Genomic DNA, 20,375 nt, shown 5'->3' with positions numbered 1-20,375 from the left:
GGGAGGACACAAATTCTCACAAGCAAGGTAAGGAAGAAAGCTGAAAAGGCTTAAACAATTTATTACATGCGCTTCAGCTTCATGTCATGCATGAAAAGTGGCATCCTTACCATGTTGATAAAACTATGTGTAACCTGGAATATTATTTTTATATTCATACATATCTATTACTGACCTTGTTTTCTCCAAAAGGAGACTGTCTTATTTCTCCTACAGAAAAAGTTGTGTAGTAACACAGCATTTAAGCTCTGAACTACATCTACACTAAAATGCATGCAGGAAAAATATTATTATTCATGAAACAAATCTAGCATGCCCTCCTCCTAAGAAAGAAAATATGGCACTACAGACTGATCTCCAAATAAAACAAACATTAGATAGAGTTACATAAATAAAATAATATTAAATAATGAAATGCAAATGCTAAGAAATTTCAAGGTATGCCAGTATAAGAATCCTACTTTGGTCACACACTATTATTTCTAGTAGAAGAAAATAAATATCAGGCTCTACTGAACCGTAATTCCTAGCAGGATCCTAAATTTTGTGTCACAGACAGACTGAAGTTGGTAAGACTAACGTAAGAACCATCAATGCAAACTCTGACTTCCATGGCCAGCTACAAACTTTCCCAATTCTAATTTGTTTTTCTTTCCAGGATTAAGGCAGTAAAGCAATTCTCTTTATTTCTCAAAGAAATTGCAATACATGCGAGAGAACAGAAAATAACATTCCATGAGTTTATACTTTCTTTAAACTGCTTTTTGTGGTTCACCAATAAGTGTGGCTTCAGGAGTTTGAACACATTAGTGCTACCATCACTTTGTTCTAAGTGTCCATAAACACAGTGAAGGAAGGAAAGTGAAAGAATGCTTGCTATTCTCCCCTTCCTTGCTCTTGCCTCCCACCTCCTTTCCCAGCTGAGCAGGAGCATTTGCCAAACCACAGCTATGACTGGCACAGTATTACAGGGCTCTGTGCAATAGGACCAAATGCAACATACAGGTTTGCACTTAGAAATCCCACTGCTCATGTGCCATCAGGAACTAAAGGCTCCCCATGAACCATTCACTGGCCACTAAAGCAAGTAAAAGAGATTAATTGAAAACAGGACATGCTTCGCCAGACCCAGTGCAGTCAGAGATAAGGAGTGCAAATGCTCTAGAACAGAAGTGAAAAATGGGTGTTTGGAGAAAGTATAAACCATACTTATAATGTTATTTATAGAGTATGAGTAAGGAAATATTTTTAGCGAGGGCCATGTTACATATTATATTTAGCTGAATAGCTAAACCTGTCATTTTTATCTCAGACTTAACTATATATTTAATCAGTGTGGGTTTCTTATTTTCTTTGATGTTGACCATATTCACAAAGGAATTGCCTGAGACCAGCACATTTATTTCTCACAACAATTAGATTTCAAGCTTGGATGTGGATCCAGAGTAGTCTGTATGAAAATTTTCTGTTTTCAGGCTTTGCGAGCCAAAACAATCATGTTGCAAGAGCAGCAACCATTGAACTGATCTGCCTTCAGTTTCATAATTATTTTGTGCTCGTGGCATGGTAATGATTCTGTTAGAGTGCAAGAACAGGTTCTCTGGTCATTCTTCTCATACCTTCAAGCATTACCTCTGAATGAAGTAAAAATGTGGATGTAAAATTTCAGTTAAAATAATCACAGTGCTTAACAGATGGATAAAATTTGCTTGAGCAAATCAACTCCCTTGCATTATGAGTTCCTTTGTATTAAAACGATTTTTGTCTTGAGACTAAGTAAGTTAAGGAAACATTTCTGAAGCTGACTGTACAGCTTTCAAGCTGTGCTGTCTGTATAAAGCAGCTGTTTTAACATCTACTCGTGTCACAAATACAACTTTTTCCACTCATAGTAGAGTCTTTGGTGAGCAAATTCCACACAGGTGTTGAAGAGAGCTGCAGAAAGGAGCAAGAAATACTTTTCAATAGGAATAGGTTCTTTAACATGCCACTTATCACTTGTCTGCTCCCCCAGTACTATTCCTGTCTCTCACAAGCTCATTTTAGGCAGAATAGATTAAAAGGTATGCTTTTCTAGCTTAAATCAGGAAAGTTTTGCCCAGCAACCTCTGCTTCTCTCACCCCAATTTTTCTTTTCCCAGCTATCACTCCCTCCCACATGCTTCCCTGTCATTTTGAGAGTCAGCCCAACACACAGTTCTGCAGGAGCAGGCTTCCCTGATGAGGGAAACAGGGTGAAGAAAGACTCTAAAATGCAGCTCCTCAAAGACAGGAAAATATGAGTTTCTATGCCTGGGCTGGATGGATGCTCTGCTGGGCAAAGCTGCATACACTTTGGTAGACTTGTTTTCACACTTCCCTGAACTACCTTGTGCCTCAGAAGTCCCCTCAGAAAAACAACTTCATTACTTTTCAGGAACACTGTACAGATATAAAACTCACAAACTGAACAAACTCTAACCACCCCAACCAGGAGAGGCAGGCGAGTGCTGAAGTAAGGGCAAGTAGAAGTGTTTTGTTGGACATGATGCACAGGTTTCTCAGAAAATCCCTGCCCTTCTAAGAGTGCAGAGAACCATAACTCTGTTCCTGATACTGCTATTAATCGGCAAATGACACCAAAGGCACACCACCTCTCTGTGCCCTTTAAATGAAATAAAAACTGTTAATAATGATCTTCCTCTTTGACATGCTAGATGAAAACTGAGGCATGAGGATAAAAAAATCAGAGTTGAACCCTCCAGTCAGTAGTGACTGAGTGAAGAGGAAGCAAGAAGGACACTTAGTAGCTTCTTTTACAGAGAATGGAAAAATTTCTTTGTTTAGGACACTTGAGCAGAAAATTTCAGGCTTGCCTTTTTTTTGTAAATAACAAACTTATCATTGATACAATAGCTCCAAACAAACAGGCCTAACTATGCAGCAGGGTAGTACAAAGAAATTCAGCATACAGGCACAGCTTTTATCTTGAGGATGGGTGGGTCCATGCCTCCCCTCCCACCCCCAAGCTTTGTAACCTTCATTAAAATCTTTCTGAATCTCAAGTCCCTCTTGCACGAAGCATGAGCAGCACATACACCATCACTAGAGGCACAGCACATTTAGAAAGAGGGAGAAAAGTGCATCAGCCCATTGGGATCCCTACCACATAAAAGCCATTGGATCCTCTACTGGCGCTACACTCTCTCACTGGCATGACATGCAGTATCCTTGAGCCAGCAAAGAGGGGAGTGGCAGTGTCACAACCACCTCAATGAACTTACTGCACACAGCTAACTGAACACCTCAGCACAGTAATAATAAGATCCAGTTACTGCCAGCCTCAGCTGTATTTGAGCTGGGGTCAGAAGGTGAAAGATACTATATGCTACTTAAAAGCCTTTCAGCTTCTAAAATTCATAACCAAAGAGTTGCAGAGGAAAAAGAACTGAAGCTGTCAGCTGTTTCCATGTAGCACAGCGCAAAAAACAGACAACTGCTGAGCTATAAAGAATCACAGAGCTTTGCCAAAATTTGCTTCATTGATTAGATGAGACAAGTATCAGATTCAAAACTAGACAGGGAAAATGCAACAGGCCTAATGAAGTAAGGCTGTTCATCAGAAGATTAAATAACTCATGTTGAATTTGACTGATTCCCCAGAAAAATATCATTGAATGGATGATATTAAGTGATAGGTTTTGCTCATTAATAGTGAGGCAAGGTAGAGAACTCACAGTTAAACAGTGAAGCATTTTCTATTTCAGCTTTCATTTATTCACACTTCTGAAAATCACTACTTCACAAAAACAATCCTCCCCCTCAAAACAAAGCCCCAAACCAAACCAACCCCCCCTTACACAAAAAGGCCACAACGCCTCAGATAAACAGGTGATAAGGTTTAGGCTCTGCTGTTTTGTTATTCACCCTAATTTTCTTATTGTGCTATCTCCCAACAGGCAACACAAAAGAAATCTGCACATTTGTATGGGGAAGTACTGCTAGGAAAAGAACAATCAGCTGTAGACATGAAAGGAACTGAGAAGTCAGCAATTTCACAGCCTTTGCCTTACAATATGCGCTGCAACATTTCAGATCATATCAAAGCTGTTGTCACACACCATTTCCATGGAACTGCAAGAGTTAGGGCGAAACAAATATGGCACCAAATCCACCCATCAATCAGGGACAGATACACCCACGGTGCTATTTTCCCAGTGCCTTATGTAGTCATTATTTTATGCATCCTAAGCACTCAGCTTTCAATGACCCACTGACATGAAGTGATGACCTTTCTATTTAAAAATCTTTCCAGTTTAACTTCCCAGCTCCTCTCTCCCCTTCCCATCCTTCTCCACCTTCTCTTTGGAAGCCTACCACTGGTCATCAACGAGTGTTTCTCAGAATAAGTACCAGAACAACTCAGATCCTTCCCACCAAACTTCAAGCATTTCTTTGTGCTTAAGTTAGGGGCTCTGCCATCACAGACACATAAGAAGCCTGAGTTAGTCTTTGGAGATACCACTGTCTCTCCCTGCTGACTTCAGAGGGAACCTCTGAAACAAGGAGCAAAGGTCTTACAGACAAGCCATGCACAGTTTAAATCTTGTATAACTTTTTCTATTCAAGACACTTGTCTGTCCCATGCTCTCCCTATAGTTCTTTCCTATTTAACAACCTCTTCTTGGCACTGTATTGACCAATCTAAATGCAAATTCTAACTGTAATCTCATAAAATTTGTACAGAGGAGGTCTACCAGCATCGCTTCTCCAAGATCTTTCTGTGTATTTTACAGCACCTCAGTAGCCGTTTTCCTTACCTTTTAAGAATGCAAAAGCATGGTCTGCTTATGGGACACTTCTCAGATCCCATTTTTTTCTGATTTTCAATGCAGAGATTCAGGTGGCTCTTCTCTAGATGTAGGCCAGCAAAAAAGACAAGAGTATTTGCTCTATGATGCAAGCCACTGAAGAAAGAAAACCTGGTTGAAGGAAATAAGATCACCAGCAATTCATGACTGGGAAATCATCATCTGCTAAACACGGTTTGGTGTTATAGAGAATGGACTAACAAAAGGACTGGGAAACTACCTGTAAATACAAGGACAGCAGAAGGCAAAAGAGGTTCTTAGAAGGTAATAAGAGAACAAAAAAATAAGACTGAACAAAAAGACAGCATTAAGTTTGGCCAATATTGATGTAATCTCCTCCTAATTGCCATAAGATAAACAGAGGCATAAACATTAATCAACTACCGTAAATATTCACAAAATTACTGTGTCTTCTGAAATTCAACCCAAAATTGTATATTGTGAGATAATTCTCCAACTCTTTCTGAAAAAACATCATAAGGCTTCCCATGCCCAACCTCTTCAGGACTCATGCCCATTTCAACACAAGACACTGCCATGAAGGAAAAGCACAAAATTTCATAATCTGGATAGGAGGAAAAAAAAAAAAAAAAACCCAGAACATTCAGAGAAACAATGCAAGCTTTAATCTGCACAAGAATTCCCAAATCTTAGGGTATTTTACAAGGTAAAAAGACATGTAACTGGAACTTGGATTTCAAAAGCAAGCTTTGAAATCTGGGCTAAAACACCATGTAAAGATATTTGAGAAAATCAAAGTATCCTCCAAAGAAATCTGCCATTACATTCAAAAGCCAAGCAATGACAGAAGCCTCACAATAGTCTCCAGCTGTAATTAAGCCAATGCTAAGAAATAGTCACTTATTCTAACAACTTTGTTGTATGTATTTTATTTATGTTATCTATTAGTAAACTACAAGAAGAGTTATAAGGAGCAAGTCCTCTCCCAGAAATCCCCAGGACATTCCACATCAGGAAAACAAAAGAAAAAAAAGAAAAAAAGTGGAAATAATAAATCAAATCTCCTTGACTAGCAACTGTTAAACCAGACACCAGCAGCTCATCTTCCAGAACTGTCACTTGCTAGCAGTTAGTAACCTTGTAAGAATACAATGTTATGCTGGCATCCTCTCTCTGGGGCAGCTACATTAAACTGAACCAACCAACCATCCACTTGATCAGCAGAGGATTTTAAAATAAACACTTTCAGGGGTGCTGAAACATGCTATTTACTTATGGCAGAGATGTAAGGCTTCTTCATTCAAATAAGCACAGGCACTATGATCTCCATCCAGTCTCCCGATGACTTCTACTCTGAATCATTAAGTATGATAAGTAGCAAGTCTTGGCAAGCATCCAAATGTCTATTCCGAAAGCATTAGTACTCAGGAACCGTAACACAAACCTAATCACTTGTGCTTCCATGCTTACAAACAAAGCCGAACATCCATTTTCAACACAACAGGGTCTGCTTCCCTCAGTGCAGCTCTAAAGAGCAAGAGAGTAAAATAAATTTCAGTCAAATAATTGCTCTCCACTTCCTATCCACCCCTCCAGTCTCCAAACATCCTCTAACCCAGATTCTAAAACAAGGAAAAACAAATGCCTCATTATATAAACACAAGTTATGTTTGGAAATCTACTTGCCTGCTCACCAATAACGATGAAGAAACATTTCTTGGTGGAAAAAAAAAATCATGTCATCACTTTCCACAGCTTTCACTTGAAAATTAAAAAAAAAAAAAAAAAAAACAACAAACAAAAACATAAGCTAAAAGCTTGAGGAGCCACTGCTATACCAGAAAAACCAGGTCTTGCAGGCAAGCACCTCTGCTGCCCAGGGAAAGGCAGTGGCAGCCTATCCCAGCTTGGTGTTCCCTTCTAAGTTACTGTTAATAGGTTACAGACAACTGGCATCTCCAAAAAGGGCTGATCCTACTTGTATCATGTCTATAATACACTGTAATGGCCTGGAAATGGCTCTCTTCCCTCACTGATGAGGCAAGAAAAGCAGACAAATAGCTGAGAAGACCAAGAATCTTATAGCAAGATTGGAAGAGGAACTTAATTCTTGCCAACTTCAAAAGAATTCTTGCCTTCCCTGCCCCCATGGTATGAATGAGCAGCACCCAGACCCTTGCAAGCCCTAGCTTCAAAACTTACTGGTCAAAAAAAACAAACAAACAAACAAAAAAAAAAACCAAACCAAAAAAAAAAAAAAAAAAAAAACCCACACCCCAACAACTAACAACAACAAAAAGAAAAAAAAAGAAAAAAAAAACACCCCAGCACAAGCACAGAAGGGGGATAGGAGGACCTCCCCCTGCCTCCCAGTTCTTCAGGAGAGACAACTCAAATAAAAATATTCTCAAAAATTATCTGCCCCACATAACAATGCAGTAGCTGATTTTTTAAGTGTGTTTCACACACACTCATGTGAGCACAGAGTGGCTATTGACCCCCTTGGCTGTACCTGTAACAGATCAAACACAGGGCTTTCTTTCACACCACTGCAATTTAAACAGAGCTCACAGGGGGTCAGCAGCAGGAGCAAAGTCACATCTTCAAAAAAAAACCCTACAACAGCCTTGTTTGTCCAGTCCAAGATGACAACAAACTCTAACGTCTTACCTGAAAATCTGTCTTTGCAGAGAGGGACAACTATGAAAACAAAACATCCAGCTTCTCTTGAATAGGTTACAGGAGCCAGAAGCTAACAAAGCCAGAAGTACGGGCAAGTACTTGCCCATGAAACTAAGAAAACCACCCTGAAAGAAGAGCTTCCTTATGTGCTCAAAATTTATGTCCAAAAAAATGTGGTGCTTATCATACAAAATACACTTGAGCAATTTCAGTAACCCCAGAATTTTCCTAGACACAAGAGACAGCAGACACACTTTTTATTAACATATGAATTTTAATTATGTGAGAGAAAGGACCAATTACCATGTGAAAACGGAGTGAGAAAAGGATACCTGCCCAACCATTTTACAGAATGTTCCCGCCAAAAATCGTGTAAAATCCAATTCCCTCTGTTACACCTTCATTGTATGTTCTACAGACTTTGCTAAAAGAACCCTGTGCTTAAATAGTGAACTAAGAACTTCCACTTACTGTCACTGGTGATTTTGACATGTGCTACTGATTTCAAAACAATTTTTATCAGGCGTCAGTGCCATAGAGCTAGCACAGAGGTTAATTAATCTCAAATCTCTTATTAGCGGTAAGGGGGAGAAAAATTAGACAGCCTTTATTTTCCCCAGAGAGCATGAAGTGCTGAAGCTTCTGTAGGAGTTACTTTTGCTACAGTCTCTCATTCTAGCACCCTTGAATGTTTATCAGTCTTTGTAAAACCCCAAGTAAGCAACCTTCCTTCTCCCTAATTCGGTATGAAAATATGGGAATCACTGCAACAATCACTTTTTTCCTCATAACAGTCAATCCCTTTTGGCTGACTACTCTCCAGTACAGAACTCACCATCCACTTAGGATGAATAACGCTTCAAGAAACTGCATTCTCACAAATCAAGTCTAAGCAGCACCACGGGAAACAAGAAATAAATTATTTGATAACTTCTGTGGTCGTGAAGTCTTCTAGATGAGGACACATCTAAAAATTGAAACCCTTTGATGAGGCTCTGGAAACCAAATATAATAACTCCCAAAGTAAAATTGAACAGAGACTGTGATAGCCAACAGTGGTGACAACCTTGAAAGGAAAGCAGCTGGACCACTGACTTTGCCTGAGTCTATACAGGAGCTCCCTTCCAACACTATCTGCCTTATCTCTTTGACACAGCCAAAGCCTGTACACAAAAAAAGGGTTTATCAGAAGCATCTTTTTCCTCAGTATTTCTGTGGCTATGACCACCACATTATCTCAGACTATCCTACTCTGTCACACATTAATCTTCAAAATGTCATTTGGACAAAAGGGGGTTAGATAGAATTTCTACACGATGTGTTCAATGTCACATGAAGTCTGTCAGGGTAGAGAACTGAAGCCTCTCCCATCTCCTCAGGCCCAAGTGAAACAACCCTTATAATCAGCAGACTTGTTCTCACACAGGTATATATACCACACTGACATGTAACCTGAAAGTAAGCCATATAAATCAAGTTTTTGAAAAAGATGTAGTACTATTCCCTCTCATCAGGGACTGAATTAATCCTTTAAATCCCTTGCCAAATGACAAAGTGAGCAATATGAAAAAGAAACATGTACACAGACACCTATATGCAATTCCTGATTCCCAAACTGGAGCCTGACTTTGAAAGCAGAAAATACATTCCTGAATAAATGCTATCTAATTTTCCAAATATATTTAGTATATTATCACAACACGTTCACACAAGCACTTTTTGCTATGACTTCATTGTACAGAGTGATTTAGCCAGCCAGCACAATGTAGTCCAGAGACCACTCAATCTTTTTGAAAGGAAAAGGCTTGAGTTTTATGACCTTGATCATAAAATTGGATGCATTCTGGTTCTCCACAGAGTATTTCCTGATATCACCTTGTGTTAGGCAAAGCTTTGTTAATCTTACCATCAGACAAGCTGTGAGTGATGAGCAGTCTTTTAACAAAAGCTGCTTGGAGATGAGGCTCCTCTATTGTCTTCCGAAGAAGCTCACTTTGAGAGTTTACCAACCTAAATGGAAGTCCAGATATATTTTATCTAAAAGATAAAACAGGGCTTTCACAACAGCAAAATGAGGAAGTTCAAAGAGGATAGAAAAGCTAATTAAGAAAGCTATAGCTAGATACAGACTTGTGATTTAGGTCAGATCATCTCTTTTCAAGGCTTTTAGGAAGCAGCTTCCAAACTGACCTTTCAGTTCCCTACAGTGTTAATGAATTTTGAAATGTAATCAATTCCACGTGTATTGCAACTAAATAATCCTCTGATAAGTCAGACCAAAACCAAAATGCTTTAGAGTACAGAAGAGCTGTCTCTTTTGAGAACAATAAGCCAAAAAAAAAAAAAAATTGTGAATAAGAACATAACCCAGGCCCTTTTAAAAGCTGAGGCATCTCAGAAATGGGTATTGTGACACCACAGTCAGTCTCACCTACAGACCTGACTGTCTTTCCTTGAGTGTGTTTCTCCTACTTACACACCTGAAGGGCCCTCAAAAACGTAAAGGATTCCTGATCCATGCATGTGCAAAACATGGATGGATCAGGAATCCATGATCCACATGCCCTTTTTGGCCATGTAAAGGCAGCATGCTGTCTACCTGCAAAAACAAAGCATAGTAGGTGCTTCTATTTTTTAGAAAGGATTGCCCTGAAGAATTCTGCACTTTACATCATTCTATATATAAATGCAATCAATTCCTCTCAAAAAACCCCTACAGTTGTCCCTCCCTTCTACAGCTTATAAAAAATTGCATACAAAACACTGACACTTTAACTGTTTCCTTTGGATAGTCGGGTTTTCTTTTTTGTCCCTCTCTTACACAGGTTAACAGGAAAAAAATCAGATAGGTCAGAAAAAAAAGAAACCCAAACCAAACCAAACAAACAAGAAAATCCAGCCGCAACACCCTACCAAAATAAAGCCAACTCATACTAGCTCGATTTAAATAAGAAGTTTCACTTGCTGTTTCATTTTAAATATTTTGAAGAATTTTGTAACCACCTCCCCAAATACTCAGATTTCTTTCTGCTTCTTTTATGCTTATATTCCCTGATGCACCAAAAATAAACACAACTTTAAAGCTACCAGGCCCATCTTGGCCAAAATACCTGAGAACTTCCAGTGTCATGACAAGGGAGAGCAACACAGAAATTGTTTGAGGAACACAAGTGGACACTTAAGACTTTTGCCTTTCATACGAAACCACAGGACAGGCAACTCTCACATGCAACCAAACCAGTGTACTTGTTGTACAGGCTCCTGGCAAGTTCAACAGGGGAAATGTTTTAATTGACATGAACAAGTTTGCACATCAAATACTGAAGATACAAAGGTTTTATGTTTTTATTAGCCATTAGAGGGTTGCTACCAGCCCTTAGAAATTCTCATTTCTGTAATCACAAGTTAAAGCAAAAGAGAATAAAGCAATGTAAAACCACTGCAGCTGCAGGGGAGTGGAGTCCCTAGCACATTCCCCAAAAGCCACTGGGCTGTCCAAGATTTACGATTTGTGTCTTACTCATCTAAGGGAAGACTCTTCTCACTTCCTTCCACTGCTGGAGTTGGTTTTCAATTAGTGAGCCAGGATTACCTTGGCAGATTCAACAAGCAAGACCTCATTTATGCAAATCCCAATACTGCATGTCATTACTGGAAAGCCTGGCAGTTTTTAAACCTTCCTGTTTTTTGGAGCTCGTTTTTGGTCCAGGACTGGTATGCACCCCCATATAGCAAATTTAAGCCTACTGGCAACAGATACACTTTTAAGGATCTTCCACAGATTCTTCAAAAATAACTCACATATGTCTATGCCCTCCCCAATAATTTCATGCTGAAAAACAGTGCTCTAGATCCCTCCTGATGGGATGACTGCAGTGTGAAGCTTGAAACTGTCACTGTGAGCCACATCGAGAACAGACAACAGAAACCACCATCTTCCCACAGACCTTTTAAACTCTGAATTACAGAGAGCTTGAAGTCAGAACAGGATAAATAACAAAACACAGCCTCATATCTACTACTCTCCTCTCATTTGCTCAGGATGACTTTGCTATAAAAGAGAAGAAATGACAATGTCAAGTGGAAATACTGAATACAGCTATTGTCTACCCTACAAACTGCCATAATATTTTTCCAAGATTCTCTCCAATCAGTATGGCAACCAAACAAAAACAGGCATATATGGACAAGACATGACAGAAGCTGGTCTGGGAGAGCAAAAAAAAAAATCTAATAGTCTGAATATTCTGAAAACACATTCATCTTCCCCACCTCCAAAGAAAAGTTAATAGAACTAGCAAACATTCACACTTCATTCCTCTGAAAATAAATGTATACCTCCTCCACAGCATATGATGCAGACCTAATAAAAAGAATGAAAGTTTTTCAAACCAAGCGTTGTCACACTGTCTTGATTTTCTCTTATGCACACACCTGCCTGATGCAGGTGTGATTTCTGTCCAGATCACTATTGAAGTTTTGTGCTGTTGCTCAGGAACTTCCTTTCAAGTTACGAGGTAAAAAAATCCAAGCATTGCCCCCACAATAACATAACTAAACATGGGCAATGCACTGAAACTTGCAAATGCAAACAAAAAACTCTGAAGTCAGACAAGACACCTCCACACTATGTAGGGCACAAAACAGAGAAATCAATATTCCCTTTAGGCAACTCCTTGGTTTCTGTAGATTTAAATACAACGAGGGAAACTGCAAAATTCACATTGCAAACATGGTTTACAAACTAACTGCTCATTTTTGTTCGGAGATGTGAATTTTAACACCATAAATTGTGGGTTGCAAGGACTACAAGGAAAGAGCTGCTTATACACTGAATCTGTGGCTTCAGGGGAGAAAAAGTAGTGTTTTTTTTTTAATGTCATGAAACTTGCCGCTACTGTACAAGACACACATTTACATGTATAGCTTTAGTAGTTAGCAGGACAGGATGCCCAATACCTATTCCTTCAAGCAGTTCTGTTAGCTCCCTGGAAGACAATAAGCCTTCTATTTACAAAAAAATAATTGTTCTTAATTTGAAAGCCTTCCCAGCTGGATACCTCAAGGAGTACACACCACTCTAAAAAATTTTAAAAATAAAATGTTCAGCAACATCACCCACGTGGATCAACTTTGACAACCCAAATGAAACTGCAGACCAAGGAAGTATAAAGTAACTTAATGAGGTTGCATGCAAACAGACACCTCAGTACCCAAAGTATATCCCACTTGTCTGCAGAGGCAGCAGCACCACTTGCTTAGTGGGTACTAGGACTCCAGCCAGCCATGAGGACTCTGCTTCCCTCTCAGCCACTAGCCTGGTGCAGGATGGTAGCCAAGCCTGTATCTCCTTAACAGACCAGGTGACTCAGGCACAGAAAGGAAATTTCTACACTAATTCATGTAACAAGTGCAGAAGTTCATTAGCAGAGATTAACAGATCTGTCTACTTTCTTTTGCGAGAATCCTACACTTCAAAAGAACCCCAAAACATTTTCAGTAAGACTGCACTCCATCCCCAGGGGCTCATCACGTTCAGGCACACACAACAAAGGTTTTTCTGCACTTGCTGAGCACCTCACAAAAATTATTATGACCCATTCTCCAAGATGCAGTGGTTTCCAAGCCTTTCATCTGCAGGCCTCAGAAGATTTTCCAGCAGACATGCAACTACTGGCTAGAGTGGTTAGGGTAGTAGATCCTAGTTTTATTTCCCCCATTCCACAAAAGCAGTCAAAAGGCCACAAAGTGAGAAACTGAGTAACCCTGCGTTTCTTGCAGTCTATTTTCCCCCAAGCTAAGCAATATTTATACCTGAAGATGAAAATTTTAAAATTTGACAAAAACTTTCCTCTGAAACCAAAGATTGTGTTTCCTCCCACTAAAGTACCATTCAATTGCAAACAAAATCTTCTACCAGTGTGAGCTGTGCCTCTTTAGTCCCGAAAAGAGAAGACTGAGAGGGGATCTCATTAATGCATATAAATATCTCAAAGGTGGGTGCCAAGAGGATGGTGCCAGACTCTTTTCCATGATGCCCAGGGACAGGATGAGGAGCAATGGCCATAAACTAGAACACAAGTGGCAGAGCACTGGAACAGGTTGCCCATGGAGACTGTGGAGTCTCCTCGTCTGCAGACATTCAAAACCCACCTGGATATGTTCCTGTGTTGAACTGCTCTAGGTGACCCTGCCTTGGGATGGGAGTTAGACAAGATAATCTCCAGAGATGCCTTCCAATCCTAGCAATTCTGTGATTCTATGGCAAAAAATTTGTCAGTTTCCTCTTCAGTGGAAGAATTTCCTCCTAATGGTAATATTAAAGGGGAAAAAGTCATTAAACTCAAGCCAAAATTGCCGTTGTGTTCATGAAGTAATATCCGAAATATTTTTCTTCTCCTGTTTTCACTGACTTTTTACAGCAGAATCAGAGAGTAACATTATCTGGAAGTAACTTCTGTTCTCCTGGTCCTATTTCCCCAACAAAACATGAAAAATTGACTTAGGTTGCTCAGAGGCTTGTCCAGCTGAGTTCTGAATATTCTGCAAGGACATCCCAATCTCCCTGGGTAGCCTGTTCCAACACCTGACTCCTTAAAAATTGAAATTTCTTTCCCTTATATCTCATTGGATTTTCCCTTGTTGCAACTTGTGTTTGCTGTCTCTTGTCCTACTGCCTCTCCATACTTTCTCATTAGTTAAATGAAGACACGGAATAGTTTTCCCATAAGAAAAAGCAACACCCACACATAGGACTGTATTCTTAAAATGTTCATAAAATATAGACACATAGAAAAGGATCTGCAGCTAATTTTTCTGAAATACATGAACTGCATTTTTGTTTGCAACCTAACATTGTCTCTTATGGCTTGTACTTCTGCAGCATGTACCACCAAAGTCTCAACTTCACACACAAGTAAAGCAGAGCGGCCAATGTGGTAAAAACTCACACCACAAGTTATTCTGTAGTAATCCTCCTATACTGAGAAACACCCGGTTTTTGTTCCCTATTTCATATCACAGAATGGAACTATATGGTCTTTAAGGTCCCTTCCAATCTAAACCCATCTCCCCGCTATGGGCAGGGAACACCTTCTACCAGAGCAGGCTGATCAAAGCCCCATCCAGCCTGGCCTTGAACAATACCAAGGATGGGGCATCCACCGCTTCTCTGGGCAACCTGGTCTGGTACCGCACCGCTCTCATAGTGAAGAATTTCTTTCTATCACCTAAAGAAATCTGCTCTCGTTCAGTTTAAAATGATTCTCCCTTGTCCTACCACCACCTGAATTATTCCTGCCAGCCTAAGGTAATTACTTGACCTCACAATAAACTTTTTCACACAACTTCTCTGCTGAGCAGGGAAGCAACATTTAGCGATGTGGACACTGGCTACAAAGAAAAACCACGTGAAAACGTGTGGTCAGCATGAGGGTGAGAACTACAGACCACAGCAGAGGGCTTACACCCGCTCCACCGGGGCAGCTCCTTCAGGGTTACGCAGGTAACCAGGCTGGCAAAGCACCAGAGTGAGCTCGAGTATCTGAGCGGTGCTGCACTGACCCTGCTAAGCACACCCGTCTCTCCAGACTCCAACCTCCTGCACCAGGATGCATGCGTGGTTCACAAAGTGCATCTGGGTTTTTTTTATTTTTTTTTTTTTAAACCAGCATCTTCTACTGTGGGCCATCCGTAACCCCGCTTCGCCTCTCCGGGGCACAGCACTCGGCGGGGAGGCGCTGACAGCTCAGGGCGGCTGCGCCCGAGCTCCGCCGGTGCGCGACCCGCGGGCAGCGAGCGCTGCCCTCCGCTCCGCCTCGGACCGACCTGGCGGCTAGAGGAGCCGGCACACCGCGCTCTGCCACGGCCACCGGGCACACAAAGATCCGCCCTCGGGTACAGAGCGGTCCCGGGGCTGAGAAAGTCTCGAGGGGACTCTGCTTTGGCCAGCATGAACTTGTGGCGGGGCGCGCCCCACGCTCGGCTCTCGGGGCGCCGCCGGCCGGTCCCACTCCGGGGTCAGCGCTCACGGCGCCGCGTCCCGCCTGCGCATCCCGCCCGGCAGCCCCCGCCTCTGGCCGCCCCAGCCCCACGGCCGTGTCCCCGGTGCGGAGGGAGGCCCCAGCCCAGCAGCAACGGGGGTGAGGGAAAGCCGCAACAAGTCCCCGCCGCCGCCGGCCGCCCTTACCCAGACAGTGCCGCAGGGCCAGCAGAAAGTGCGGGGGCCCCCCGTTGAGCTGGTAGAAGAGGGAGCCCAAACAGAAGAGCAGCAGGGTGGCCATGCAGAAGACATAGTCGCGCAGCGAGAGGAAGGGCAGCAGGGAGAGGGGCCGCCGCCTCATCAAGCCCCCGCCCTGGCCCGGGCCCCCTCCCGCCGCCGCCGCCGCCGCCGCCGCAGGGGGCCAGGGCGCCGGGCATTCCCCGCCGCCGTGCTGCTGCTTCTTCTTCATCCTCCCCTTCGCCGCCGCCGGCTCACGCAGCCCGCCGGGGGAAGCGCATCCTCCATCCGCCTGCCCGGCTCCAGCTGCCCGCGGCCGGGAAAGTTCCCGGGAGCTCAGGGGATCCGTCCCGTCCCCATCGCCGTCCGCCCCCGGCTCCGCGGCAGGCGAGAGTCCCCGGCGCTCGTGCGGCGGTGGCTGCTGCTGCTACGGAGCGCCGCTAAGGGGAGGGGAAGGAGGTGGTCACCATCCCGCTCCCTGGGGCTCCTCTTCTCCTCCTCCGCCGCCGCTCTTGCTCCCTCTCTCCGCTCGGCCTCTCGCCCCGGTGTCAAGTTACAGCCAGCGCTCCGCCACCGGCCGCCCTCAACTCGCGGCCGACTTATGCGCGCCGCCCGGCCCCGCCGCCCCCCGCCCGGCCCGGCCCGGCCCCGGGGCCCGCCCACCCCGGCCAGCCCCGGCCCGCCCGGCTTCTGGCCCCGCCATGCGCCCGCCGCCTCCTCGCCAGCGACCCCTGCGGGCGCCGCCGCCTCCCGGCCCCGCCGGCACAACGCACCTGCCCCGGCCCGCCGCGCTCGGACATTGCGGGGTGCCGAGCAAAGTCTAACGCGGCTTTAAGGTCTGCTGCCTTTCTAGTCGTGTAACATCGTTCGTGAGGGACGAAAGGGACCACTTGTCTCCTTGCAGCCTTGCTGGGGTGATTAAAGCAGAGCTTCTGTCTACTGGGGACAAGGTTTTAGACCAGTACAGAAATGACAAAATTAAGATTGCACACACAACCTTAATTTGACCCCCTTGTACATATGGCTTATGATACAGTCTCTAATTACTCGATCCTGCTATTTTTCCTAGACAGCCGCTTCCAGCCATGTGACTGGTGGGTGAATGGCATTCGCTCAGCGCTGAGCTGTGTAATAGCTTCATCCTCTTTTTACAGCATATGTCCCCAATGTGTCCTGACGGCTTATTTGGAGCTATTCTTGTTCTTGGGCATTGTCTGATGTAGAAATATATTTCATTCGCCATGTGGTTGTGTTGCCAGCCCATCAGTGGAGGGAGGAGAGCTTGGGGTGGTAATGTTGGTTCACCATTTTTTTTATGGACCTGGCTGGAATCAGGGATTTCCCAAGATCCTGCTCATGGCATCATGTGAGACTCTTCATTTCTAAGAAACAGACAAATTCTATTCAGTGTGGTTTGTAAGAAAAATTGAAAATCAGAAGCCTGGTGTAACTCACCACGTAAGAAATTAAAAAGCAATCACACTTTTCCTTTTAAGGCTTAAAAAAGAAGTATTCCGGTTTAGGGCACCTGACTCTTGGTATTTTCACACTTACAGCTGGAAATTTTGCTCAGGAGACTGCATTCAGTTGTTTTTGCCACTTGCCCTGAAAGGCTTGGGTAAATGCTGTCTATGCTACTGACTGCTTTTTTTTTGTTGGCAACAAGCAGCAAAGGGTAAAACATGGAAATTAATCTTGCCGATGTGGATAAGAGGATGAAGACAGAGTCTAACAATAAAGAACCATTCCCATTGCATTCCTTGATTAAAAAATACTCTCATATTGCCTGAAAAAACAGACCTTCTTAGTCTGGAGAGGAATCTCCTGGTTTTAGTTACACAGTTCTACGACATCAATGCACAGATGCTCCACAGTCATATGAAACCTGTAGCAAAGGCAAAGTGAGGTATGACATATCATTTCTGAAAAAGAGAAAGTAACAGGATACAAAAAAATAAGCCCACTTTGGGCTAAACCTTTAGGGCTCCAGTTCACTTAAAACAGAAATAGGCAACGCCTTTCACTAGATAAAGTCATAACTCTAATTGCATGATTAAGCTACCACTTCTTAATTCTCATTAATATTTCTTTGAAACTTTTAGGAAGTACTAGGGGCCTACTTACCATACTCTGCTTCCGTGAATGTTTTAATGTTTTATATTCTTTCGAATACTTCAGTATCTACCGTCTTGTTTGGATGACAACATTGCAGATTTGGTTAATAGTGATAGTTGCTGTTGCAGATGAGAAACAGATAAGCTCTTACACTGAATGTTTGAGAAAAATGAATGCTTTGATGAGAAGACAGGCTACACCTGTAAGGTGAATCAATAAATCTTTATTTTTCTGGTTGCAAAGAATGTCTTTGATCTCTAGGCAGAAATTAAAAAAAAAAAAAAGGATGGAAAAAGAGTCCAATCAATGGAGCAAAATTTAAGTGGGAAGGCTATATTGTGGAGAGTTCTTGCCATATTTCTAAGCATCAACAGATAAAAAAAAATCTCTTGGGAGGAAGAAGAAATATAAATCTTTGTTGTTGAAACATATGCTTAAACATGTAAATTAGCTGTAAAATTATTCACTTTTATATATGTGAACTATCACACCTATTATTGCAATTTCTAGTTAGGGCAATGTTCAGGAAAATAAATACAATTTACTTTGTGCTATAGCTTGATACAATGCAACTTTTCCTATTTTTGTTTTTCCCTTATTACTCACCCACTTTAAAAAAGCTAGTATGATTTTGCATGCACAGTGTAAAGCAATTAATATATATTTATATCTCCTTAAATTACTACGTTCTGTTCACACAAAAACCCCCAAAGAATTCAAAACAAAAGCCGCACACAAAAGGAATATAATGATTTAAAAGTATTGACACTTAAGGGCAGGCCAAAGGTAAGAGTTTTCAGACAAGCTTGTTTTGACTTGTAGAGGGTATGACTTAGAATTTAGCCTTTAATTGTGTGATGTTACTGTTTTGCTCAGAGGACCACTGCCTTGTAGTGTGCATGGGACAGACACTGTGCAGCCTTTCAGTTTACGTTTAATCTCTTTGTTCAACATATGTCCTCAGGCTTTGTTTAAAGCTGTTTAATCCTGCTTATAACGTGGAATTACTGACATCATAGCAGGCTTTTCTACAGCATTTACTGTTGCAGTACCTTGAGCATACAATAAATGCTTACGAATTACATTCATGAGATGTAGGGAGTATCAACATTTTACTTATTGGGAAATGAGACAGAGAGATTGAGGTTAAATATGCCTCTTAGTTTTGGTTGCCAGCCTTGAGATGACTGGGGTTTGCCTTGGTGAAATAGTTAGCATGACTCAGTGCTTTGTATGTTTGAAGCATAGCTCCCTTTGACTTCAGATGCAGCTGTGAATGCTAACTACTACATATCAGACCCCAGGCTCTCAAACCTAACACCAAGTGTAAAACGAGCACTCGGTGGCCACCTGTAGTTCAAGTAATGCACCTGACATCATGTAGGAGTGCTCTGGTGCTAGCAGACAGAGAATCAATAATTTTCAGAGTGGTATTCTTTGCAGCAGTCCTCATCCTCTGCTTGTCCTGACCTTGCATTGCTGTTTTTCCTCCCCTTCTAGATCTGGTCTCAGCTCCAAGATCTTTGTCCAAATCTGTGTTCTTCCATGACCTCATCCAGACTAGGTCCAGCTTTTGCTCAGACTGAATCCCCCTCCTGGCTGCAGTAGTTGCAGCAAGGAGGACATTGTGAGCACAGAGGCACTTTCCTCAGGGCTGGAAGAGGATGCTCCTCTGTACAAAGGAACAGAGAGCACAGCTGCCTAAAATTTCCAAGTGAGTCCACATTCAAACTGTGCTAGATATTCCTGTACTGAGTCATAATTCCAAATGCATGGATTCAGAAACAAGTCCAACGAGTGAGATAAAGAGTGCAAGGACATTGTGTGTCTGGCAATTCTTTGCAGAGAGATCCATCTGGCCAGATCGGGATGGGTTACCTACTGGCTGGTCAGATCTGCTAGGCAAAACATATTTTTCTTATTCCTAGGAACATCTGAACACTTTTTTCTTTTTAATTATTATTTTCTAAGTAGACTCTTGATGTAAATTCTCATTAAGCAAAATTTCTCAGCTGTTATATTTCAGAGTTTACAGCTTGCAAAGGTATAAATAACTAGAAAGGAATAAGTTACATACTGGGCCCTAGTTTTCACATGACAGTAAAGACAGAAGAAATCTAGATATAAGGTTTCACTGAGTAAAGGTTCACTGGTATAACGAAATGACATCATGTAATGTCATCTGGGAAGCACCCATGAAAGATTTCAAATTTCAATTCCTCCAGCACTCTGCAATTAAGAAAGAGTTCAGAGTATAACAGAGTAATTTATGGCAACTATGGAAGCTTTATTTTGCTTTATTCAGCAACAGTTGATAATTTGATGAAGATGAAATAAGGATGCGCCATGCTCTTTCATTTCATTCATATAGAATTCTTTCAAGTTTAATCTGCCTTGGCTGAACTGGAATTGCAGCTCTCTGCTGGTGGTATTAATTTCTGTCCTTTGTGGAAGGTTCAGGAATATATATGCCTGTGAAAAATATGATAGCAAATATCTGAAGACAGGGAAATGAGCTTGTGTGCCAGATTGATACAATTCAGTGACAC

General features: G+C 42.1%; 1 protein-coding gene across 1 annotated transcript in view; it reads right to left on the bottom strand.

Moving 5' to 3' along the window:
- Nucleotides 1–16,329, bottom strand: part of UST (uronyl 2-sulfotransferase) — a 149,496-nt gene extending 133,167 nt beyond the window's left edge. The window contains exon 1 of the mRNA XM_068184924.1: nt 15,682–16,329. Coding sequence (XP_068041025.1) covers nt 15,682–15,943 — 262 coding nt within the window. The 5' untranslated portion in view covers nt 15,944–16,329. The remainder of the gene's footprint in view (nt 1–15,681) is intronic.
- Between the last annotated feature and the right edge of the window lie 4,046 nt (nt 16,330–20,375).

This window comes from Anomalospiza imberbis, chromosome 3 (assembly GCF_031753505.1).
Source record: "Anomalospiza imberbis isolate Cuckoo-Finch-1a 21T00152 chromosome 3, ASM3175350v1, whole genome shotgun sequence".
Lineage (NCBI taxonomy): Eukaryota > Metazoa > Chordata > Aves > Passeriformes > Viduidae > Anomalospiza > Anomalospiza imberbis.
Note: the sequence above shows the minus strand (reverse complement) of the source record. Positions and strands in the feature narration are given on the sequence as shown.